The sequence below is a fragment of the Canis aureus genome, chromosome 26, assembly GCF_053574225.1.
Source record: "Canis aureus isolate CA01 chromosome 26, VMU_Caureus_v.1.0, whole genome shotgun sequence".
NCBI lineage: Eukaryota > Metazoa > Chordata > Mammalia > Carnivora > Canidae > Canis > Canis aureus.
This window is the reverse complement of record NC_135636.1, coordinates 32,148,806-32,173,261: the sequence shown is the minus strand read 5'-3', so window position 1 is coordinate 32,173,261 and position 24,456 is coordinate 32,148,806. Positions and strand designations below refer to the sequence as shown.

General features: G+C 54.0%; 1 protein-coding gene and 1 long non-coding RNA gene across 3 annotated transcripts in view; one reads left to right on the top strand and one right to left on the bottom strand.

The window, feature by feature from the left end:
* Window positions 1–24,115, top strand: part of TGM2 (transglutaminase 2) — a 31,505-nt gene extending 7,390 nt beyond the window's left edge. Inside the window, exons 3-13 of the mRNA XM_077873130.1 lie at window positions 812–1,054; window positions 4,288–4,406; window positions 6,792–6,920; window positions 7,957–8,134; window positions 11,693–11,828; window positions 12,492–12,595; window positions 14,183–14,425; window positions 15,962–16,234; window positions 20,204–20,364; window positions 21,375–21,511; window positions 22,293–24,115. Coding sequence (XP_077729256.1) covers window positions 812–1,054; window positions 4,288–4,406; window positions 6,792–6,920; window positions 7,957–8,134; window positions 11,693–11,828; window positions 12,492–12,595; window positions 14,183–14,425; window positions 15,962–16,234; window positions 20,204–20,364; window positions 21,375–21,511; window positions 22,293–22,443 — 1,874 coding nt within the window. The 3' untranslated portion in view covers window positions 22,444–24,115. The remainder of the gene's footprint in view (window positions 1–811; window positions 1,055–4,287; window positions 4,407–6,791; window positions 6,921–7,956; window positions 8,135–11,692; window positions 11,829–12,491; window positions 12,596–14,182; window positions 14,426–15,961; window positions 16,235–20,203; window positions 20,365–21,374; window positions 21,512–22,292) is intronic.
* Window positions 5,026–10,364, bottom strand: LOC144298328 (uncharacterized). Of its 2 annotated transcripts, none has more exons than XR_013365257.1 (3): window positions 8,451–10,364; window positions 5,852–5,999; window positions 5,026–5,702 (listed from the first exon to the last, which is right to left on the bottom strand). It is a non-coding gene; the product is annotated as an uncharacterized LOC144298328 (long non-coding RNA). The 2 variants fall into 2 exon arrangements; XR_013365258.1 differs by lacking the exon at window positions 8,451–10,364 and adding an exon at window positions 6,711–8,436.
* Window positions 24,116–24,456: the final 341 nt, after the last annotated feature.

The window sequence follows — 24,456 nt, the reverse complement described above, 5'->3', positions numbered from 1 at the left end:
GAAGGAGCATGGGCGTGAGAAGCACTGTGGAGGACAGCCCAGAGTCTAGAGACCCGGGCTCAGATGCTAACTTTGCCCTGGGATATCCTTGGGAGACTCTCCTCTCTCTGAGACTCAGTTTTCTTACCTGTACAGGGGGTCTCAGGGGCAGCAGGAAGTGCCAAGGCACTTCATGAAGTGTAAAAGGCTGTGGGGTGGGGGTAGAGGGGTGGTCATGACTCCTCCTTGGAGCTTCCCATGGAGACACGGAGGTCAAAAGCCAGAGGGGACACTGGGGAGACAGCCAGCACCCGAAGAGAGGGGCCTCTCAGACAGGCTCCCATGGAGACATCAGAGGAGGACCAAGGTCCTATCCTGCTCAGAGTCTGAGCTTTTGAAAGGGGAAGCTGCACCCTAGCCCATAAAGGACCCAGGTGGGGATGCTCCCCAAGGATTCCTGTTCGTGCCACAGGTAGGCACACGGAGCCCAGAGAAGGGGACAGGCTTGTGACTGAGACCCTGCCCCAGGCTGAGCTGTCCCCTCTCCCAGGAGAAATCCGTCTGCTTGGGAACCTGCTGTGTGCCTGGGGCGTTTCACACCTTCTCACAGAAGGACCCCGCAAGGTTGGGGTCCGATCCCCACTTTCTAGATGAGGAAACCAAGTCTCTGGGAAACGAAACCTCTTGCCAAAAAGTTCCCTCAATGGTCCGCAGCAGGACTAGGCGTCAGAGCCGGGCCCCTGGGACCCCCGGCATGGGCCTGGCCCCTGCCAGCCTGGCTCCCTCCCCGCCGGCCACGGCGGGCTCACAGCCACTGCCTTTTGTCTGTCAGGCCCAGACCCCAGCGAGGAGGCCGGGACCAAGGCCCGCTTCTCCCTGTCCAGTGCTGTGGAGGAGGGTGCCTGGACGGCCGTGGTGATGGACCAGCAGGACAGCGTCCTCTCGCTGCAGCTCAGCACCCCGCCTAACGCCCCGGTCGGCCTGTACCGCCTCAGCCTGGAGGCCTCCACCGGCTACCAGGGCTCCAGCTTCGTGCTGGGCCACTTCACTCTGCTCTTCAACAGCTGGTGCCCAGGTGAGCCTAACGATCCAGGGGGGTGGGGGTGGGGGACAGGGCTACACCAGCCATGGGGCACTGAGGGTGGCGGGGAATGGGGCGCAAGAGACAACAAAGCGGATAGAGTGAAGCTCCCCTCCATGTAGGCCCACGCTCCCATCCCACAGAAGCCCTGTAATGTGAGTACTCTTCTTACTCCCTGACACAGGAAGAGACAGGCACTTGGAAGCAAAATGACGTGCCCAAGGCCCCACAGCTCCCAAGGCATCTCACCCCATGTCTGAGGCCCACGTGTGCCCCTAGAGTTCTGACCTGGGCATGGAGGTGTCTTGGGTTCACAGTTTCCTTCCTGCTCCTGCACAGCGAGGCAGAGAGATAGGCCTTGTGGGTGGGCCCCAGCCTAAGAATGGGGTGTCCCTCCTCGAAGCCCAGGCCCAGCCACAAATTCTGGCCTCTCCAAGTATCAGACAGCCAGCTTCTTGCTGGGCTGCTGCTTTGTTTTTTTCTTCTCCATTCTGGGGCATTTTATAACATAGTTGAGGAGAAATATTTTTTTATTTTCTCTTCTACATATTTTGGCTTTTATTTTTAATTATAACAGTAAGACACGAGGATGTCCTCTTTATATAAGCTTTAAGTACTGCAGGGAAACAGCCCCCACTCTGACTCTCCTCCTTGGGGAACAGCATTATTAGTTGTCTTAGGGGACCCATCTCCTTAGATTTGATGTGCCTGGAGACATTGCCGCAGTAATGGGTTTCTCTGTCCCTCTTAACCATAAAAGGATCACACGGTATCCATCAACCCACAACTTATTTCACTTTTCCCTCTACCATACATCCTGGGGATCTTTCCACACTGGTGTACATACACATCTGTTTGTTCATTCATTCATTCTTTCTTTTTTAAAGATTTTTATTTATTCGAGAGAGAGTGTGTGCCCATGAGCAGGGTGGGGGAGGAGCAGAGGGAGCAGGAGAAGCAGGATCCCTGCTGAGCAGGAAGCCCAACAGCCAATGATCCCGGGACCCTGGGATCATGACCTGAACCAAAGGCAGACCCTTAACTGCTTAACTGACTAAGCCACCCAAGCACCCCGACTTCTTCTTTTTAATATCCCCGAGTGCCCCGTATCTTGCCAGTGTAGACAGTTCGTTGATCAGGACTCCACCCAGGGACATGAGGTGGGCCCCAGTGGATCCTCCCAGGAAGGGTATGACATGGAGCACCCTGTTCACATGCCCTGGGGCCACATGGAATGGTTGCTCAGGACAGAAGCGGCCTTGCCGGACCTCGCTGTACTTGTTTTGATTTTGTCAATCTGCAGAGCTTACAGAGAGTTGGCAGCCAGGCCCATGGCATCCCTCCCGGCAGCAGGAAGATGCCGGTGGCCCCCCATTCACCCACACTGCAGGGTTTCGGAGTTCAGGGAACAGGGAGCAAAGTTCTGGGGATAGCCCCTTCCTCTGGCCTTTCCTCCAGCCCTGCCCCATCCTCACCCTGCGGGTTAGCGTGGCTGTCAGCCAAGCAGCACAGTGACTAAAGTGACCCAACATCTCAGGGTGGGAGCGTGGAGGGGGTGTGGAGCTGGCCCTGTGGAGCCAGGAAGCTGGCCTCCCTCGGTGGAGGTGGGGGTGTTGGGTGGGAACTCTTCTGTCCCTTTGGGACCTGCCCCTGAAACGAGATCCTTCTATCTCTGAGCTCAGTAAGGACAGGAAGGAGGACGGGAGCGAGTGGCAATTAGGTGTGGGACCTCTGGTCCCCCAAGGCCCCCACTTTGACCGGCAGAGCTGGGAGGAGGGCACAGTCCTTGACACCTGGGTCCGGGTGGCGACAACGCTCTCAGCCCCATGACTCTCAGCCCCATGACGAAACACCATGAGTTTCCCTTTCTCTTTCGTTCTTCCACACTGTCAGCTGACTTATTACTACAGAGTTCATTTTCCAGAAGGCTAATTTTTCTTACAGTCCTCAGAGCCCCAGCACAGGATGTATAAGACAAAAGTTGCTTGGCCACTTTCACATTTGCCTGTGGGGGCTGCAGATGGGGCCTGAGAGAGCACAGGTCCGACAGAGTCCAGGGCCCCAAGGGGCTGGAGCAGCTGCATTCCAGGCCAGTGGCACAGTATTTTTAGGGACCTGTAAAAATGTTTTGATTTCTTTTAAAATCAGAAGAAAAAGTGAAAGTTTAGGTCAGAGAATATGTTTTAATATGTAATATTAATATATTTGCCATTATACTAATATAGTATATATATTTACTTATATATAAGCATATTAAATATTATTAAATATTATTAAGTATTATTAAATATTTTATTTATTTATTTATTTATTTGGAACAAAAAATGCACAGGGTCCACCAAAGTCATAATGTGGCTCTAGATGTCCTCTTCCCAGCCTCAGTTTCTTCACCTGTGAAATGGAGATAGTAAAGGCCAGCTTGACCTTTGACCTCCCACCATCTGGCCCCGACTGCCCCAGCCCTCTTTTCTGTGGTTATCAGCCATGGGGAACTAAGTGCCATACTAGCAGCTGTCCCTTTGTGCTCTCTGGTCCTCTGCTTAGAATGTCATCCCACCAGACTCCAAGGATCTAAATTTTAGTCGTTTATTAAGACCGCATTCACCAGCCACCTACTCCAGGAGCCCTCCCTGACCACCCCTCCCTCCCACCCCAAGCTGGACAAGATCCCACTTCCCCTGAGCCACAGTGACCCTAGTAGGCTTTCTCTCTGCCTTGAATCAAGGTCCTTCTCACACTGGCTCAGGGCTTAACTTGCAAAGCACCTTTCAAATCTGCATCCCATTTACCCTCAGGAACTCCAGTGAGGGGGGTGGAGAGGTGATCTCTCCAGGGTCCCACAATAAGTGAGCATCAGCTAGGAGATTCCTGACTCCTGGCTGAGTGCTCCTCTATCTCTTGCATTGGCATCGGTTTTCCTGCCTGTAAAATGGAGCTTTCAAGGTCCCTTTCTCATAAAGCTCTTGCAGAGGTTAGATGTTAATATACATCAGACGCTTACGATAGACAAGTGTTGGAGGAATGGCAGCTACTGGTAATTCTAGCTGAAAACACCTTATCTCATGGATATAGGATTATTAATTAATGATTAGCTTTTCTGATTCAAAGATAGAAGGGCCTCTGAGACTCCAGCCTGGCCCTGGGTTTTGGCACCTTGGCTGCCATGTCTGTGGGGACCCTGCGCCTTACCAGACCCAGAGCTGAGGCCCCTTCCCTCCCACCCCCAGCGGATGCTGTGTACCTGGACTCAGATGAGGAGCGGCGGGAGTACGTGCTCAGCCAGCAGGGCTTCATCTACCAGGGTTCAGTCAAGTTCATCAAAAGCATCCCTTGGAACTTTGGGCAGGTAAGACCACATCCTGCCCTTCCCAACCACTGCAGGCCACACTGTGTGCTGGGCCCTGGCTCTGAGGTGGTCAAAGCTGCAGAGGTGTGAACTGGTCTTAGAGCTGCCCACCCGATGCTTCCAGGGATTCAAGGGCCCCAAAATGGCTGGAGGAACACAGAGGGTCCAGGCGAAGCCCGAGGTCATACAAGAAAGGGTCACCCTGCCCATCATGGGAATGGCAGCCCCAGATTCTAAGTGGGGAAAGAATTAGGAGAGCTTTGGGGAATTGTGGTGTTAGCGGGTGCTCCAGGAGGGAGAAGGGGAATATGCAAGGCCATGCATCAAAATAATAGAAATGCTAACCAAGTGCTAAGTGTGTGCTGAGAGGAGGTTTTATAGCATTACCTAGATCAATGGTTCTCAAACTCAAATATACGCCAGACTCACCAGAAAAGTATGCTAAAACACAGATCACTGAGTGTCACCCCTACTTTCTACTTCAGTAGGTCTGGGTGTGGGCTGAGAATTTGCATTTCTTACAGGTTCACATGCTGCTGATCAGTGGTCATACTTTGCGAATCACTGGTTGTATCAGTTAGCTACTGCTGAATAACAAACAAGTCTGAAACTTATAGGCTTAAAATGACAGCCATTTATTATTTCTTACAAATCTACGGGGCAGCCAGGGCATGGCTACCTCAGCTAGATGGCTCATCTCTGTTCCCTGTGGCTCCTCATCTTCCAGCAAGTCAGCCCAGGCTGGTGGTTCAAATTCAGGATCTTATTTCCTCTGCCATTCAGCCTCCTGCGAATATTCTTGAGACACTGCTGCAAAAACTCATAAAACAAGAGTTGTCACACTCCTGGTCCTTCCACCTCCTGGTGTGTTGGGGGTTATTGGCCTTCTGGGGTGGGGTTCACCTGGAGACTTTTCCCAATAGCCCCTGGGTTAAGGTTTCCATAGTCAGGCCTCCAGAGTCCTGCCTTGGGACCACAGGGAAGTCTTCCCTGTATGATGTGGGGCTCTGACCTCAGTTTCCACATCTGAATATTGAGTATACTAATTGCAAAAATATCCGCCCAAGAACCTGTAGCCTGCTGTGAGATATACATGAAATGAGCATGATACCTAAAATATATCACAATGTACATTGGCTCCTAATTCTGAGGCTCTGTATTCTCCTGAGAAATGGAACAAAGCCAGATTCTTTCTTTTATTTCCTGAGTTCCTATTCTGTGTCCGGGCTTGTGTTGGCCATTGGACACGGCCCTTGCAAATCTTCCGGAAGCCATCACAATCCAGGATGATAAGACCTAGAGGAAGGAAATGAAAAACTCCTGATGGGAATCAGGGTGATTCCAGAAATAGGCAAGATCTGAGCTGGGCTATGGAGGAGATGGAAGCACAGTATACTAGGCAAAGGGAATTGCATGAGCAAAAGTTCAGAGGTGGCAAAGTTTACCTTGTAAGAATTCAGTAGCTCAGGGAGCACTTGACGTCTGAAGGAGTCCCGAGAGAGATCAGCAGTGTCTGGGTTGTGAATGTCAGGCCGATGGGAAGAGGGAGCCACAAAAGGACTTAAAGCCATGGAGGGAGACTTGTGATGAAGCCTGGTTTGGGACAAGACCACAGAGGTGGGGAGCAGGGAATGGATCACCTTTGAACTTGTCAGACGGGTGGTCCAGCGTAATATGACAAGGAGCGAGGGTTCTACTTTTGATAATGATAATATTTGAGTTGCAAGGATGAGAAGGTATGAGCCATACAGAGAGTGGCAGGAAGAGCATTCCAAGAAAGGGAAAGTGTAAGTGCAAAGGTCCTGGGGCAATGAGTGGTGATAATGAGGTCAAAAATGATAATGAGGTCAGAAATGAGGTGGGACGCAGATTGTGAAAGGCCTTGCAGGTCACAGGGAAAAGTCTAGATTTTAATCTGGGTGCAGTGGAAAGAGAGGAGCGATATATTTAATTTCCCTCAGTTCCCATCAGAGCAGTGTGTCAGGGTGGGGGGTGAGGGAGGAGAGGATTCTCATCAGCTGTGTAGGATGAGTCAGGCTTTAGGGGAAATGAGATAACTGGCAGAGAGAGGTGGGAAAGGGGCAGTGGAAGGGCCTGAGGTGACTCTGAGGAGAGGGAAGCCCCAGGGACACTGTGGGTTCTACTCCAGATTCCCAGGACCCCCAGCCCCCAGCTGGCCCTGAATGCAGGTATATCCCTTCCTCTTTCTCACAGACTCAGTCATCTGTCCCATCCCACCCCATCCTGGGCCAGACAAAGCTGGCCTCACAGAAATGTTGCAGACCCAGAACAGGGAGGACCTACAGCTGCAGGGCTTCAGGGCAGGCTTCCTGGAGGAGGTGACTTCTAATTTCCCTCATCCTTCTCTTTTTTCCACCAACACAGTTTGAAGATGGAATCCTGGACATCTGCTTGATGCTCCTGGACAGGAACCCCAAGTTCCTGAAGGATGCCTGCCGTGACTGCTCCAGCCGCAGCAATCCTATCTATGTGGGCCGGGTGGTGAGCGCCATGGTAAGTGAGTGGCTGGGCCCATGATGGGCCCCCATAGGCTCCCCTCTTCCTGGGATGATGGAGGCTGCACTCCGCACTGGGCTTAGTGGGGGGACCCAGGGGATGAAGGAGTCTCAGCTAAGACAGCTTGTATTTGGAAAGACAAGATTTACAGAAATAAGGGTAATGTCATGTGGTCCCTAAAAGCAATTCATTCATTCATTCACTCATTCAGCAAATATTTATCAGATGCCACGTGTCCTAGGCACTGGGGATACAGCTGGGTATAAGATGTGTATGGTCTCTAACTTCAGAGAGCTTGTATTCTCGTGGGTGGGTGGGAGGAGACAGACATGGACTGAGATACCACGTGCATGAGTCACAGAGATGATGATTGATGCAAGTGCTGAAGGAAGCTGGAGGTGTGAGGGTGTCTATCAGTCTAACTTTAGTCAGGGGCGGGGCAGGAGGCGGGGACCTCCCTAAGTGATGATCCCTATGCTGATAAATAGGAGAAGAGCATTCCAGGGAGGGGAGTAGGTTGTGCAAAGGCCCTGAGGAAGGAAGGAATTTGGCAGGTTCGAGGAGCAGAAAGGAGGCTGGCGTGGCTGGAGTGGAGGGAACGAGGGGAAGTGGGGTGCAGGAGGTGGGCACGGGTTAGATCCCGCAGGCCTCATCAGCCCCCGTCGGGAGGCTGGATTTAATTCTCAAGGCAATGGGAGTTTGAGGGGAACAACACAATGTGGTCAGGGGCCAGAGTGAGTCTTGGTAAAACTCCGATCACATTCTGTCACTCTCCTGCCACCCCACAGACCAATTCACATCTCTGGCATCACCTTCATTGACCTTGACCCCTCTTCGCCTCCTCCCTTCCCCTTCTCTCTCCCACACCCTGGACTCCAGCCCCAATCATCTCCCACATACCAGTCTGTCATACCTTGGGATCTTTGCATGGGCTGTTCCCTCTCCTAAATTCCTTTCCTTGCCTTTCACCATGCACTGAGCTCACAGCACCAGCTCCCCAGGCTGGGCCCCTCTGATGTCCCTCTGCTTGTAGGTCAACTGCAATGATGACCAGGGTGTGCTGCTGGGACGCTGGGACAACAATTATAAGGACGGCATTAGCCCCATGTTCTGGATCGGCAGCGTGGACATCCTGCGGCGCTGGAAGACCTCTGGCTGCCAGCATGTCAAGTATGGCCAGTGCTGGGTCTTCGCTGCTGTGGCCTGCACAGGTGAGCTCATGCTGGACGTGGGGAGGACCTGGAACCTGCTCACAGCCTCCCTGAGCCCTGCGAGGAGGGCAGGAAGAGCACTCAAGAGGGAATCAGGAACCCTCAGCTCTGGTGCTGCCTCTGCCTCCAATGTCACCAATGTACTACGTGGCCTGGAGTTGGCAGCTGTCCCTCTCTGGTCCTTTTTCCAACAATTACCCTGCAGGTGGTTATTAGGATCAAGGGACGTCACTAGGGAGGCAGCCTGGGCACAGGGTTGAGAAGATGAGCTTTGGAGCCGGGCTCACCTGAATTAAAAATCCCCAGTAACACTCACCTGCTCTGAGCAAATGACTTCCTTCTGAACCTTGGTTTCCTTGTCTGTAAAAAGAGGGCAATAGGATCTCGCTCCTAGGGCGGGTTGATAGAAAGCTGCTCGGCCCACAATTTAGCCCAGTGTGGCTCTAAGTAAGTAGTAGCTCTTAGTAGCAACTCAATAATAACAGCCACATCGACGTCAAGAAAGAGAAAACACTTTCTAAAATGCAGATGAGGAAAGAGAAAGCAATTTAGAACCAAAATGTAAAATAAGTATTTACAGAGTCTTAAAAATTCGAGTTCAGAAAATGTTGAAGATTGTTCCAGGTTGGTGATGGTGCTTATGAGAATGGGTCTGTATCCCGTACCAGTTAAAAACATAGACTCTGGGGTCGAGGCCTGAATCCCAGTCCCAGCTCTGCTTCTCACCAGCTGAGTCCTCCGGTAATCACTGGGCTTCTCCGAGCCTCAGCTCCATTACACTGAACCCGACGTAGTGACGGTGTATCCTGGGGCGGTTGTGAGGATAATGCGGGAAGTGCTGCAAATGATTTCAGACACCCAACAGCAAATACTTGTTTCATGCTGCTAGATTATTCTTATTACGATTATGACTACTGCTATTATTATTTATTAGGCTCAGGCAATCTAAGAGGCTGGTCCTGGTTTGAAGCTTCTCTGACTCCAGGACCAGGGCCCAGGCCCAGAGAAGGGTGTCAGGGCGTCCCAGGGCTGTGCTCCACACCAGCAGTCTGCATAGGGCGGTGCGGCCCGGGCTCCCAGCTGGGCTGTCTCTGCTCCCCCTTCGCCATGGCCAGACCACCCATGACTGCCCGCTCTGGGACCCGTGCATTCTCTTTTCTTGTGCAAACTTCCCCAGACCCCTTCCTCTGAGGGGTCTGAAATGCCCTTCTCAGAGAACCCCATGGGTTTTCTGGAAACACACCACCATCTGCGGCCTGGGTCCCCAAGCCCGCCTGCAGACGCCTCCCTCCTCCCGGGGCTGTGACCTCTGGAGGTCCTGCTCCAGACCGCTCTCTCCCCAAGGCCAGGGCTGAGTCTGGGTCCCTTGCGGCCTTCTCCCAGCCCGGTGTGTGAGAGAGCCAGGGAAAACTGGCTCAGGGGAGCAGGCCTCCGGGGCTTCTCCAAGTTGCCACTGCTGGACTGGTCCAGGGACTCTGGTGTCCGGCTGCCTGGTTTTAGTCCCAGCTCTGTCGCCAGCCTCTGCGTGGACTTGGGCGAGAGAACTGGTGTCTCCAAACCTGTATCCTCATCTGTAAGTGGCCATTGAATTCACAGGGCGCTCTCAGGACGCAGGGAGATGTCACTTAGCAGTCTCTGCTTCAAGTTAGGCTTGCGTTTCGGGTTCCCAGGGGAAGCTGGGATTCCTCAGCTGGATCCTGGAGCATTTTTTGGAATGTCCAAGAGTCAGCCAGCGGTGACTGCAGAGACATCTGCAGTGGCAGGCACCACGCCACTCTTTGCACTTCCTCCCTGGGCACGGGGTAGACCAGACTGCCTACACCCCACTGCCTCTCTGAATCACCACCACATCCCCCCCAAACTGCTATTATTAGCTTCTCTTAGAGGAGGAAATGGAGGCTCAGAGAGGGGAAGTGGTTGCCCAAGGTCATATAGCTGGGGAGCCAGCACAGCCAGGCTTGAAATCAGGTGTCTCCGGTTCTGGGGCAGCATCCTGGCCTCAGCCTATGATGATGAGGCCTCTGGGGGCACCATCTCTAGGACAGGGGTGATGTCTTGGTCCTCGGGCAGCAGGGACAGGCCTTCCCACACCCGGTCTGTATGCTGAGGCCTGTCATGTCCCGGGGCAAGGCCTGGGGTCAGGACACCAACCCCTGCTAAGGTGGCAGACAGTCTACTGCGTGCGCCACAGGGAAGCAGCCAAGCAGGAGGTGGAGGACCAACCCTGTCCCTCCTCGTGTCTCCTGGCCAGAATCCAGGGCAAAGGCTACACACACACATGCTCTCTCCACCCGCCTTCCCCAAGACTTAATCTCAATCAAAACTAAAAGACAAAAGTCCCACAGGTCACATTCAGCAGGGCTCTTCTTCTCACTTTTGAAACAAGATATTTATTTCCTTTATCACACCCTGAGAATGTGTTACTTTCACAAAACACTCAAAAAGCACATTAAAAAAGGAGGGAGTGAAAAAGTACCCCAATGCCACCTGTCAGGAGCACCCCACTATTCAGGCCCGGATCGTGCCCGGGGCTTCCCTCCCTCCCCGGAGGTCTGTAGGCGCCAGCTGCTGTCCTACCTTGTTTTCCTCTGTCACTGTGACCCCTTCCTTCCCCAGTCACTGTGACCCCTGTAAGCTGTGCTCTGGCGTGAGCGCAGGGCCCTCCACGTTCACGGGGGTGCCCCAGCATGACTGCTGGCTCCACGTGTATCACGACCTTGTGTGGTGGAGGAGGAAACAAGGCCCAGAGGGGGCGAGGGGCCAGTCCCAGAGCCCACAGGCCAAAGCTGCCAGGGCTTGCACGGAAGCCCCCAACCCTTGTTCCCTTTTCTGCATGTTCTACTGTTGGCTTCTTGCCCTGAATCTCTACCATTCTTTCTCTCCTTCCTTCATCCCCTTCTTCCTCCCCTTCTTTCTACGTACGTCATCTACCCCTTCATACATTTGACAAATTAGTCTATGCCAGGCCTGTGCTGGGCTCTGGGCATATAAAGGAAGGCAGATCCCTCATTGCCCTTGGAGGACAAATTAAAGGATCCCTCACGTGCCCCTACACTGAGCATAATGATGAATCCCCACTCTTGCTATGAATGCAAATGATGGAGCAATCTAAACCTGGTGGGCGGCCTTCCAGGCTGAGGGAATAGCATATGCCAATGGCCTGTGGCTGGCAGGAGTGTAGAGTGCTGGAGGAGCAGCGGGTGTGGCTGGAACAAAGTGCCCAGGAGATGGTCTGGAGCCAAATACTGTGGGGCCAAGGGCCATAGCCAGAGGTCAGGCCTTGACCCCAAGGGCCACCGGGGCCATGGAAGGTTTAGCAGAGGAGCATTGATGTCAGTCTTGCATTTTGGGGGTCTTCTTTTTTAGCTGTGATGTGAGGAGGCAGAGTGGACATAGAGTGACCAGTGAGGTGGGCACCATCCCCTTACCTGGATGATGTAATGGGTACAGTGCTGCCCTGGATACAGGTGGGCAGGTGGATGCCCAGAGCAGGGCAGATGTCTCTAGATCCTCATCCTCTAATCCCTCTCTCCATCCTGTCCTCTCCCCAACCTCCAGTGCTGCGATGCCTCGGCATCCCCACCCGAGTGGTGACCAACTTTAACTCGGCACATGACCAGAACAGCAACCTGCTCATCGAGTATGTCTACAACAAGTTTGGGGAGATCCAGAAGGAGAAAAGCGAGATGATCTGGTGAGCTGGGGCCCACTGGGGAGGGTCTCCTGGAAGGGACACCTAAGAAGACTTCTCAGAGGAGGCCACTTTTGAACTGGGGTTAAAAGTTGAACAGTATTTGGACAAGGGGGAACAGGGCCCGGGGAGGGCTCTCCAGGTAGGAGCCACAGCATGAGCAAAGGAGGGAAAGTCAGCACACAATGCATGAAAAAGCATCAGGTGAATGATTTTTCGGGAGTCTGGAATGCCAGGTTAGGGGATCTGGGCTTGACGCCACAGGTTGTCACCAAATGCTTCAAACTGAGAGACACTGATGACACCGGCAGGAGGTGAGAAGGGGAGAGACTGCAGGTGAGGGGCTGGGGTGTGGTCCAAGGAGGCCGTGACGAGGCCTGAACTCAAGCAGAGCCCGCGAGCTAGAAAAGAAGGAACAACTCAAAAGCGAGGAGGAAGGCTCATCACCTGGACTCAAGAAGCCACTGAACGGTGGGGGGCTGTGGGAGAGGCACTGACAGTGACTCCCGGGCTAGGAGTGAGCAGCTGGCAAGGGCCCAGGGGAGGAAGAGCAAGGAAAAGCGTTGGGGACATGCTGGGCTGAGCCCAGGCCAGGGGAGTGTGGACTGCCCATGGGAGGTGACAGGGAAAGTCTGAGTGTGAGTCCTCGCTTCATTTCTCCAACAGGAACTACCACTGCTGGGTGGAGTCATGGATGAGCAGGCCGGACCTGCAGCCTGGCTATGAGGGGTGGCAGGCCCTGGACCCCACGCCCCAGGAGAAGAGCGAAGGTGGGTACGCGTGGCCCCCTTCCCTAGGCGGAAAAGCCAAGCCTTGGAGAGAACTCCCCGACAGTGCCTCAGCCGGGGGTAGCCAGCCCCAGTGCCGCTGGCTCCAGAGACCACTGACGGGTCTGCACAAGTGTGGGGGTCCTCTCCGACAGTGTGCGATCCCCTTCTTTATCATTTGAAACGTAATTCACATTGTGGAAAACAGAAAATGTGGAGAAGTGCAAAGAAAAAAATCAAATAACACCTTCGTCCTCTCCCCCCCGCCAAAAGAAATAGTAACATTCACACACATTAACTTTCACACCCATTCCAGTCTCCCTGGAGATATCTCCCTGGAGATAATATAATATTCCTATTATATATTTGTATGTGTGTGCAGGAGAGACCGAGACGGAGAGGGAGAAAGCAACAGAGACAGAGAGAAGGGGAGAAAAAGACAGAGAGAGAGAGACCTGGAGGGAGGGAGGGAGGGAGGGAGGGAGGGAGGGAGGGAGGGAGGGAGAACACGAAGGCAAAACTGGGTGAAACCAAATGGATCCTTTCTCAGAATAATATTTTTAAATGCAGAGAATATATTACCTAGGGTAACGAAGAAAACTATTTACACTGAAACATGTTTATCAAAAATTTTTTTTTAATTTTTATTTATTTATGATAGTCACAGAGAGAGAGAGAGAGAGGCAGAGACACAGGCAGAGGGAGAAGCAGGCTCCATGCACTGGGAGCCCGATGTGGGATTCGATCCCGGGTCTCCCGGATCGTGCCCTGGGCCAAAGGCAGGTGCCAAACCGCTGTGCCACCCAGGGATCCCTTTATCAAAATTTTTTAAAAATAAATTTATGGTATAATAACATATGCTTTTCATAACAAGATCTAGCGGTAGAGATAGTAAGTTCCATAATGTACTGGTACAGATGCGTACAGGCGGCATTTCCAGTTATCTATGACAACCAAAGTGATATATAAATGTCTGTGTTGCTTATGGGTGACAAGTCATAAGTGCGCCTAAGACTAGGGTTTGTCTGCTTTCACAATCAAAAGATGTGTTATCAAATTTCAGTGAAGACAAAGATGTGATGTTTTTCCATCCAAGTACATGGACTCCTGAATTTTATTCGCATCGCTTTGGGGGTCCTTGGTCCCTGTGTTAAGATCTCCGGCTGCATGTGGCCTTTTGTCTCTTGGCCCCGTCACTTCTCCATATGTCATTGGCATTTCTCTATCACGTAGTTTTCTGTGATTTTAATTTTATTTTTTATTTACAAACAATTTTTTTAAAGATTTTATTATTTAGTCATGAGAGACACAAAGAGAGAGGCAGAGACACAGGCAGAGGGAGAAGCAGGCTCCCTGTGTGGGGGAACCCAAATGTAGGACTTGAACCCAGGACCCCAGGATCACACCCTGAGCCAAAGGTAGACGCTCAACCACTGAGCCACCCAGGTGCCCCTGGAGTCTCCATTCTTAAGTCGTACTTTCTGCTGCCTTCCTAGAAATGGGTCCCCGAGATTGCTACACTGTGGTTGAAATGTGGAAGGTCACCCTCCCCTCAGCCCAGACTCGAGACTCTCCTCTTACCCCAACCAGGGACATACTGCTGTGGCCCGGTCCCGGTGCGTGCCATCAAGGAGGGTGATCTGAGTACCAAGTACGACGCGGCTTTTGTCTTCGCCGAGGTCAACGCCGACGTGGTGAACTGGATCCAGCAGGACGATGGGTCCTTGTGCAAGTCCACCAACAACTCCCAGACCGTGGGGATGAAGATCAGCACTAAGAGCGTGGGCCGTGATGAGCGGGAGGACATCACCCACAACTACAAGTACCCGGAGGGTAGGTGCCCCGCTGCCCAGAGCCTTGGCCACCGCCTCGCAGAGAGGCAGCGGCTCGGAGCGCGCGCGGGCGTGCGTGTGTTGGCTTTGGCAGCCCGCGTGCAATAAGGAGCTGCGGGCTACGCTCCGTTTTTTTCCTTAGAAAAGAAGCATCCTGGGAGGCAGTAGTAGAGGAGTATTCGTTTAAGAAAAGAATTCTGTATTCCATAGAAGGATTCCACTGGTTTTTTTTTTTTTAAACCTTGCTTTTTTGGCTGGCGTGACTTAAATACCACTGAAGGGATGACAGTCCCGTAGCAGAGGCGTGCATCGGAACAGAAAAAGGAATGATGTCTGTGTCGTTTATTAAGGGTATTTGTCGTAGCGGCACCGATAATACAGCTGAAGATGGGCAATCCCACCCCCATCGCCCCACCCCACCCCACCCCCTTTTTTATTGAAACATATTTGGACCAGAGCGGCTTGGAAGTCCAGAGGGGCCGGTCCTGGAAGACAGATTCCGGGAACCCTGTGGTGTTTATCCGTGCAGTATTTCACACACAGCTGGGGAGGTGAGCCGAAGACGGATGGGGCAGGAGAGAAATAGAGCAAGAGCAGCTTAATCACGTAGCTTCAATCAGATACAGAGACGAAGCCACTAGATGCTTTTTGCATCTTATGTTAAATCAGGAGAGGGAAGAAAGGATAAGGCTTATTTTCTAAATTCTTTTTGAGCACAACCAACAGTGCAATACAGTAGATGTTTTCGAACCATCTGTGAGCACAGGGGGAGCTCACAGAGGGGCCTAAGGAACCATCGCCCCCGCCCCTTTCTCTGACTCCCACTGACTCACCAGGGCCGGCTGGTGCCTGGGTAACAGGTGGCCATGCTCTAGCCAGAAGGGAGACAATGGAAGGAACAGGTGCTCCCCCACCGGCTTCTGAAAGGTCTAGAGCTGATGGTTTGATGGGAGAAGTAGCGGCGTACCCAGCAACACGGGAGAAGAAACGAGAAGGAGGAGAGGCAAGAGATAAATGGGACACAAAGGAGGGGAGCTCCACAGGTAGGGAAGAGGAAGAAAAATATTTCAGGTAGAAGTAATCCCTGAGCAAATGCTGGGAGGTGAGAAAGTTTGCCTTGTATCGGTGTTTACTATCCACCCAGGCTTTGGATACGACATAAAGATAAGTAAAATACAGTCTTAAGTCTTTGAGTGGCTCCAAAGTGTGAGTACGTAAACAGGAAACAATTTGGCTAAATAAAAAGCATGATAGGCAAGAGGCAGCCGTGAAACTCCAGAAGACGTTGTGACTCATTTTCTCCTAGGGCTGGAGTGATCAGGGAAGTCTTCCTGGAGGAGGGGGTATCTTGAGGGACGTATAGGAGTTTACTTGTGGAAAGTAAATAAAATATTCTTTCGTTTTCCTTTAGAGGAGGGGCTCCTGTAGAGGTGCCCGGAGTCACTGGGGCTCTGAAAAGCCAGCTTGCCCTGCCCCAGCCTCGTTACCCTTGGTCCCTATTTCTGCCGTAACGGAATTCTCTTCCCCATCCTCACAGGGTCCCCAGAGGAGAGAGAAGCCTTCAGAAAGGCCAACCACCTGAACAAGCTGACTGAAAAAGAGGAGACCGGGTTGGCCATGCGGATCCGCGTGAGCGAGAGCATGAGCATGGGCAGTGACTTTGACATCTTTGCCTACATCAACAACAACACGTCCGAGAGCCGCTCCTGCCGCCTCCTGCTCCATGCCCGCACCGTCAGCTACAACGGGATCCTGGGGCCCGAGTGTGGCACCAAGGACCTGCTCAATCTTTCCCTGGAGCCCTTTTCCGGTAAGGCCTTGTGTTCCTGGAGCAGTTACTGACTGCCAACCGACGATGTGCTAGGTAGTGTCCTGGGCGCTTGGCATGTGCAGTTCACCTCACAGATGTTTCTGTGGCACTTCCTCTGGGCCAGGCCCTGCCTAAGTCCTTTATAATGAGCAACCCATTTAATTCTTACAACGAAAAGTGGGAGGTGGATTCTTTTGTTGCCCCATTTTCCAGATGAGAAGACTGAGCACAGAGAGGTGAAGGAACTTTCCCAAGGCCACACAGCTAGGAAGTGACAGGACTGCGACTTGAACCCATACTCTGAGCAACTATTCTGTTTTGGTCCACGTCATCTTCATGGGCCCCTCAGACTGCTTTCCTGGACTCTCTCCTGCCCGCTCCCAGCTAATTCCTCTCCTCTGGCTCCCTGCAAGGCCCCTGCAAGAGCCTCTCCTGTTCCTCTGGCGGTTCTCAGCCTCAGAGAGAAGAGGGCTTCCTGGTCAGAAACCTGCACTCCTGTCCCCTTGGTGTCTTTCCCTGCCTGGCTGGTTCACGGCACCTGATTGTCTTCCTGAGGCCCTGAGGGCTGTGGCCACTGAGGTCACTTGGTGAGGCAGCATAGAGCCTGGGGTCCTGCCCCCCAGACGCCTGATCCTGGTTTGATCCTGGTTTGTGCGTTTGTGGCCTTCAGGCGTGAGGAGGCAAAGGGGTCTTGGCCCTGGGAGAGCACCAGGGAGCGGTGGAGCCTTCTGACCATCCTCTGAGGGGCAACGTGAACATTCTTCATGGCTGGGGCGCAGAGAGGAGGGTCCCACTCGCTGGGTGACCTGGACAAATGCCTCCCTGAACTTCAGTGTCCCCATCGGGCACGAGGGAGCCACGAGGACCCGGCAGGGTGGGACCGTCTGGTGCGGGGAAGCGGCCGTGCACCGAGTGGGTGCTCGATGCCTGGAGCCAGCATGCTCCCATGCAGAGCTGCTGGAGGGGCCCAGCGCCAGGAGGGCTCCGCATGTGTGGAGTCTGCCCCCCCACCCCCCGGCCCTGTATTCTCTCCTGTCAAACCCACGTGTCCTCCCCTTATCACCTCTGCCTCTGCCCTCCCCTATCACCTCTGGTGCGAGGGCCACAGCCTTGGAGTTCCTAAGAGGGCCTGTTAAGCCTCTAGTCTGTGGTGTGGACGGTGCCATCTCCTGGTTTTTCTATCTCGGGCCCACCACGGGCACTCCTGGAGCCTCACACCCAGAGCAGACCATCTAGCGGGGTCCCTGAGCCGGGGGATGCCCTCGGGGGCAAAGCCAGTGGCGCCAGCGCTGGGCCCCAACACTTAGGGCTGCTAGAACGCATGTCCTGAGGCCGGCCAGACCTGGCTTTGTCCCTGGCCTCCTCCACCTTCTAAATGGATAAACTTGGGTGAGGTGAACATGCTCTCGGAGCCTCGACTCACACCCATCATTCAGCACATGACAGCACATCCTCCTGACGGGCCGCCAGGAGGGCTGAAGGAGACTGTGTGCTCAGGAAGTATCTGGAAAGTATGAAATGGGGGCCTGACCATGGGAAGGCAGAGAAGCCCCAGGGGTCTGTCCTGAACACCTACTGGACAAGATGGCAGTCTTGGTGCTGAGCTCAGTAGCTCCTGAACCCCTGCCAACCTCTGCATCCAGGCCCCGAGGGGCAGGGGCAGAGGTTCATCCCTACAGGTGCGCGCCGTGGCCAGGACACCCAAGTTCTAGCTCCTACCATTCTGTCAATGGGCTGTGGGCTCCTGGGTATTCGTCTTCTCCGTTCCAGGGCTTAGTTCCCCACTTGTACGAAGGCTGGTTCATGTTTGAAGAACCTGCCAGCCCTTCCCTGTGACTGTTACACCATCAGGTTCTTCTCATGTTCAGAACCGCTTCAAAGGGAGAGACTGTCTTTCCTGGAATGTGTGGCACGGGGTGAACTCCAGCCAGGGCCAGCGATGCCAGAATAACTTCCTTCCCCTTGAGTCACACTTTGCCGCCCATTTACCATCTGGGCCCTTGCAACACTGTCCTGTGGAGGCTCGGCCAAAGCCCGTCAATGTTTCCCATCATCCCAGGGACGTGTCCGCAGCAGAGAGGTCCCTCCTGCCTCAGAGACCCATGAGGGGCCTGGCCTGTAGGAGATGCCAGAGGAGGGCTGAGGTCCTGTGTGTTGCCCCCCGGGCTGCAGGGTGAGGCTGGTCCAGGATGCCCGGCTGGGGCCTTCAATGCCAAGCTTGCCCTGAGATAGACGCTTTCACCCTCGGAGACCCTAGACTTTGGCTGCCTTGTTTGTTATTCTTTGATGATAAGATATGGGGAATTTCCAGAATGTGCTAATGGACAGGAAACCAGGCCTAGGCGAGGGAGCCATCCCCACCCTTGCCTCCTTGCAGCTTCTCTCCCCTCTCCTCCCCTTCCTGCCCCCGCCCCTCACCCCTCCAGGTGGGTCACTGGGAGTGCACCAGTGGCCACGCCCAGGGCGCCTTCTAGAACAGGGCAAGTCATCCAAGGAATAACTGACACTGACCACACACAACCTCTCCTCTCAGCCATCATCTGGCTTGAGGCCAAGGCCATGGTCCCTAGACCATGGATGACAGTTCTCAAAGGTCCGGCCTTACCTTGGCTTCAGCCTTCTGGAAAATTCAATAGCTGGGGTCATGTCCTCTAAGCTCCTGGAGAGCAGTGTTTTCCTTCTTTCCCACGTAGCTGGCCAGTTTCCACTCGGTTCCACGAGCCCTAACTCAGGGATTTTCACCCTTTTCTGTTTTTTTGGCAGAAGTTTGGGTTTCCTTCCCCGACGTCATCTGCTCAGAGGTGGGGGTGGGTCCACCCCGGGGGATGAACTGCTGGGGCTCCGGGCACGCGGGGTGGGGTGGGGGGGCAGGACCTTGACGGTGGCCGCCCACTGGGCCCTCACCGTCCTTCAGAGCCCTCGGCAGACAGGAGTACCTACCTAGCCAGAGTCCACCGAGCATGACTTGGCTTCTATCTGTTTTTGCCAGTTACCTTCTATTTATAGTAAATGAGACTGGTTTGCCACAAATGACGACAAGTATCCATGGGCAAAAAAGGTTAAAAAGAATAAAGCGAGTGGACTGAGAGAAAAACAATGAGCAAATAATGAGGTTATCCTCAGATGTGTGAGAAGTCGGGTGAGTGGCCCTTGGACTGCAGGGAGAGGTGGGCTGGGCTCCACCGAGCCCCAAGACCAGCCCTCCAGCGCCCTCGTTTGACAGGGAAGGTCCAAGGAGCCTTCCAGAAGGGGTTTGCCCAAGGTTCTCTGTGACCAAGTGGGCAAGCACTCAGTGGACGAGCCTGCAGATTCTCAGGACTCTGCTCTTTGAAGTGTTCTTTCCTGCCTCCTGCAAGCTGACTCCTCATGCCCTTGTGCCTCAGTGTTGTCAGAGAAATGGGGCTAGAAACCACACCTTGCTTCTCTGTGGTGGGAGAGGTTGGCCCTTTTCATCGCCTCATCACTGTGTGGCTTTTGCTCTGAAATGGCCTCTGGTCTTAGTTCCTCCCAGCCAGTGCCCGATGTCCCAGGGGATAGAAGGGAAACAGAGAGGGGAGGTCACCTTCCCAGGCTCACACAGCCAGGTCTCCTGATCTGAGCACTTACTGGCAGAAGTATTTGTTCATCTGTAAAATGGGTACAATCCCACCAGCTTCATGCAGGGAAGTTGAGGTCCTGAGAGGTGAAGTGACTTGCCCAGCATCACCAGCCAGCAGAGGGCAGAGAGGCAAGATTAGAACCCCGGCCTACTGGAGTTCCAACACTTCTCTGTTCTGTCTCCCCTCCCAGTGCCTCCCTGGGAACCCCCGAGCCAGGGCAAATAAGGGAAAGGCCTGGGATTTGCCCATTCGTTCACTAGCTATGTGACCTCAAGCACCTTCTTTTCTGTCTCCGTGCCTCCGGAGATGCCACGGGAGAGGTGGGGGCTGTGAATCAGCTATCACGAGACTTCTGTCTCCCCTCCTGCAGAGAAGAGCATCCCCCTTCGAATCCTCTATGAGAAGTACTGTGAGTGTCTGACAGAGTCGAACCTCATCAAGGTGCGGGGCCTCCTCGTGGAACAAGCCGCCAACAACTACCTGCTGGCCGAGAGGGACATCTATCTGGAGAATCCAGAAATCAAGATCCGGGTAAGGGATGGCAGGGTGTGGAGACAGGGGCAGGGTCCCAGGACAGGCCCCCCACACACCAGCAGCCCTGCCGCCTCTAGATCTCCGCAGGCTTCCTCAAATCCTAACTCCGTCAAAGGAAGACATCGTGAAGCCAAAAGAATTTGGGGACTCCTACCTCTAGGGATGAATCCTAGAATCCCAGAGTGGTGGGTTGGGGTGTGGAATTTAGGGATCTCAGAATCCAGAGCTCTGGTGGGGCAGTGGAGAGGCAGAGGAGTTAGGGCATAGACTCTGGAGTCTGACTCCAGGGTTTGTGCGTGGGTGGTTCTGGGCAGGTTACTTTGCCCCTCTGGGCCTCAGTTTATTCGTCTGCAAGGTGGAGTTAATACTAGCACCTAGGTGTGTTGTAAGAATTACACGTGCATCGCAGGAAGCACATCATAAGGGCTCATAGTGGCTGACCTTGTCACCATCAGCGTCGGCATCACAGCAATTTGCTTGGAGGAGCCACAGCCTCCGAGTCCCAAATGCAGCAGTTTCAAATAAATGATAAAGAGCAGAGGGGGAGGGATTGAGCCCTGGGTGCCAGACACTCTGCTAGGAGCTTGCACCTCTCCGCTCAGTTAATCCTCACGAGAGCCCTGCAGTAAGGCATTTCTCTCCTGTGGAGAAACCAAGGCTCAGAGTGGGTAGTTTACTTTCCCAGGGTCACACATTGAGAAGGGGTACAGACCAGCCTGGCCCCAAAGCCTATGACCTTTCCACTCCAGACCCTAGAACAAGGGAGGCACTTTCTACCTCCCCCCCGAGTCCTGAGGAGCCCCGCTGCAGGTCTGCGAACGTCTATATTTTCTAGATGAGGGAACAGGCACAGAGGTGAGGCCCGATCGTGCCAGACCTGGGCCAACACTGGGCCAAATCACAGCAAATACAGAAATGGCCCAGCCGTGCCCCGGCCTGCCCCGGAGGGGCTCTGGGCTCCTCTGCCTCAGGGCTGCCCCTGACATCTGTCCCGTACGTTGTCCCAGATCCTGGGAGAGCCCAAGCAGAACCGCAAGCTGGTGGCTGAGGCGTCCCTGCGGAACCCCCTCACCGTGCCCCTGTTAGGCTGCAGCTTCACCATGGAAGGGGCCGGCCTCACTGAGGAGCAGAAGGTCATGGACGTGTAAGTGTCCGGCGCTCCGGCCTGGGGGCCTGGGAGCACAGGGCGGGTGCAAAGGAGTGAGGGGCTGCCCTCAGGCACCAAACCCTGGCTCCTGACTCCCCCCTCTCGTCTCTGCACCCCTGCCCGCACCCCCACCCGCACCTGGCCATAATAAGCCTATGTGACCATTCCCTGATCCCCTTAGGCACAGTTCCCACCCTGGCATCGTCTCTGAGCACCCCTGCACCCCATTAGCTGCTTCCTGCACACGTGTCTTCACGAACCTGAACAGTTTACACATTTAGTCACTAAGCACCCGCCTCTGGATACACAAGACCTCATGTAAACACAAGTGTCCTCGAATGTGTGCGTGTGTCCTCGTGGAGACATTCTTACGTTCAGAAGCACAAGCATATGTATTTACTCGTGTATTGTACTGTGACTTACACACAGTAAGTAACACGGATGGTGTGTGTACAGCTCTGCATTTTCACACGTGTAGTTCCCCGAGTATACCCACTCTTTCCCCCCAGGCACAGCATCCACTTCCACACACTCACACACATGTGCACACACACATGCACACACACACACACACAGGCCCCTCTGCACGTGGAGGGCAGATTGCCCAGGCTCTTAGAGGGCGGTGAGTGGGGCCTGTTTCCTTCTCATCGGCAGGAAGCTCTGCACGCTCAGAGGCTCTGTGCTAAGTTCCCAGTAGCCACACAACATGCTGGCCTGACCCCAATGTGGGGACCAGGCTGGGCCCCTCTCCTCACCCTCTTGCTCTTTCTCTCCACAGCCCGGACCCCGTGGAGGCGGGGGAAGAGGTCAAGGTGAGAGTGGACCTGCTGCCACGCCACGTGGGCCGCCATAAGCTGGTGGTGAACTTTGAGAGCGACAAGCTAAAGGCTGTGAAAGGCTTCAGGAATGTCCTCATTGGTCCCGCCTAAGGGGTGCGTGCCCAGCCCCACCTCAGCCAGCAGAGAGCCCCTGACTTAACCCCCATTTTTGTTCCAAGCTAGTGCGCAAATGTGCCCCTTCTCGGCCTCCCCCGACCTCAGAGCCTGTGAGGGCTCTTTGGAATGGAATGTACTTCTGGCTTATCTGGTGCCCCTGAGCCTGGATCCCCATCTCCCTTTAACTGTGAAGAATATTCTGTGCCTCCCCAGTGGGAGCACTGCCCTTGGCTGACTGGGTCTGCGATGGGGGAAGAGGGACCCATGCCTCCCCTTACAATCCAGAGGCCGTTGGAAAGCCACTGACCACCCACCATATCGTTTGATTTACTCCAGAGCCCCTTGGAGCCAGCAAAAGAGAGACAGTGTGCCCACTGACCAGATCCCAGGCAATACGCAGGCCCCAGGAACCCTTGGGAGAACCAGAGCAGGTGCAGGTGGGGTCCCAGGAAGGGCCAGACCCAAGTTCCCCTCACATCTCAGCAGCCCTGGCCCAGCAATCCTCCTCCCCCCCCCCCCCCCCCCCCCCCGTCAACCACCACTGTGAGGCACCTACTATGTGCCGGGCACTTCCTGTGCTTGCTAGGGCTCACACAGCCACTGATGCACCAAAGTCACCAGGGGAGATTGTACAACAGGAGCTGCTTTCCCCATGAAGACCCTGGGGCTTGGAGGCGGGAGAGGCAGCCCCTCTGCAGCAGCAGGGTATCTGCAAGGCTGGGTAGTAGGAAAGTAATTCACAGACATAAATAACTCTGACTCCGAGTCCAGCTCCCTGTTCACGGCACTAACCCCGACCTGAGAATATTACAGAGGCCATTTGGGACCTGATCAGAAAGGATGGGATGAGGTGGGGGAGGAGACTGGAGGGGTCAGAGCCCTGGGTTTGAGCCCCAGGTCCAGCCAGCCACTGCCTTGCCCTCTCTGGCCCTCACGTCCCTCACTGGGCAATGGAGTGGTTGACTCAGCTCATGTGCGAGGCCCTCTCAGCTCTGCTCTTCCAGTGCCTTAGAGGACCCAGCCTCGCAAGTGACAGCAAGGCCAGATGCCTCTGAGTGTGAAACCCCACCTATGACCACCTTCCCACCCCCAGCCCTGTCTGGGTTCCCCATGTGCACCTAGGCACCTCCCTTCAGACCATAGTTTTAGGGAAGAGAGCTCCAGAGGCCCCTGTCCTACCCATGCACCTGCTCACTGCAATGCCTGGACTTCACCAGAGCCTTAGTTAGCTGCCTGTGTTGGTCACTAACCAACAAGGTTAGCACCGCAGCCACCTCCTCTCTGCAGGGCCAGGGCCCAGAAACACAGCCCTTGTCCTGACTACACTTCAAGAGCCCATGGGCTGTCATCTCTGACTGGGTCCCCCACTCTTTCCACGTGACTGGGCTGGAAGAGGGGTGAGGGAGGGAGCATGCTCTATCCGGAGTAGGGTCACAACCTCCAGGGCCCCCAGAATCTCAAAGGGGCACTTGAAGAAAGTCCTGCTGATGCACGTAGAACTTTCTGCTTTGCACAGGGAAGGATCACAAAATAAGCCAACACGATATGTTCTTACAAATGTTGCAGTAATTATCTATGATTTGATAAATACTTTTGGATTCCAAGCAGGCTTTAGAGCCACAAAGAGTGAGCACGGAAATAAAAGAGTTTGCTTTGCACATTCAAATGGGGTCTGGTCTGGTCCTTTTTTCTGCTTTTGAGGAGGGTAGGCAGATGAACTCACTCACCTTGGGACCAGCCACGTCCTTCCTGAGAACCTTTCCCCAGCCTCAGCCCCTCCCCGAGGTTGAAACTTGACTGGCATTCAAGCTTCTACCCAGTCCAGCTCCATCTCTAGCCTCTTCCTCCAATCAATCACGTTTACACCACAGTGAAATTCCTGAATCTCTCAAATACCCTGTGCACCTGTCAGCCTCTTAGCTTTTGCATGGGTATTTCCTGGGGCCTGGAGTGCTCTTCCTCTTCCTTATCCATCTGGCAAACTCTTACTCATCCTATAATGCTTAA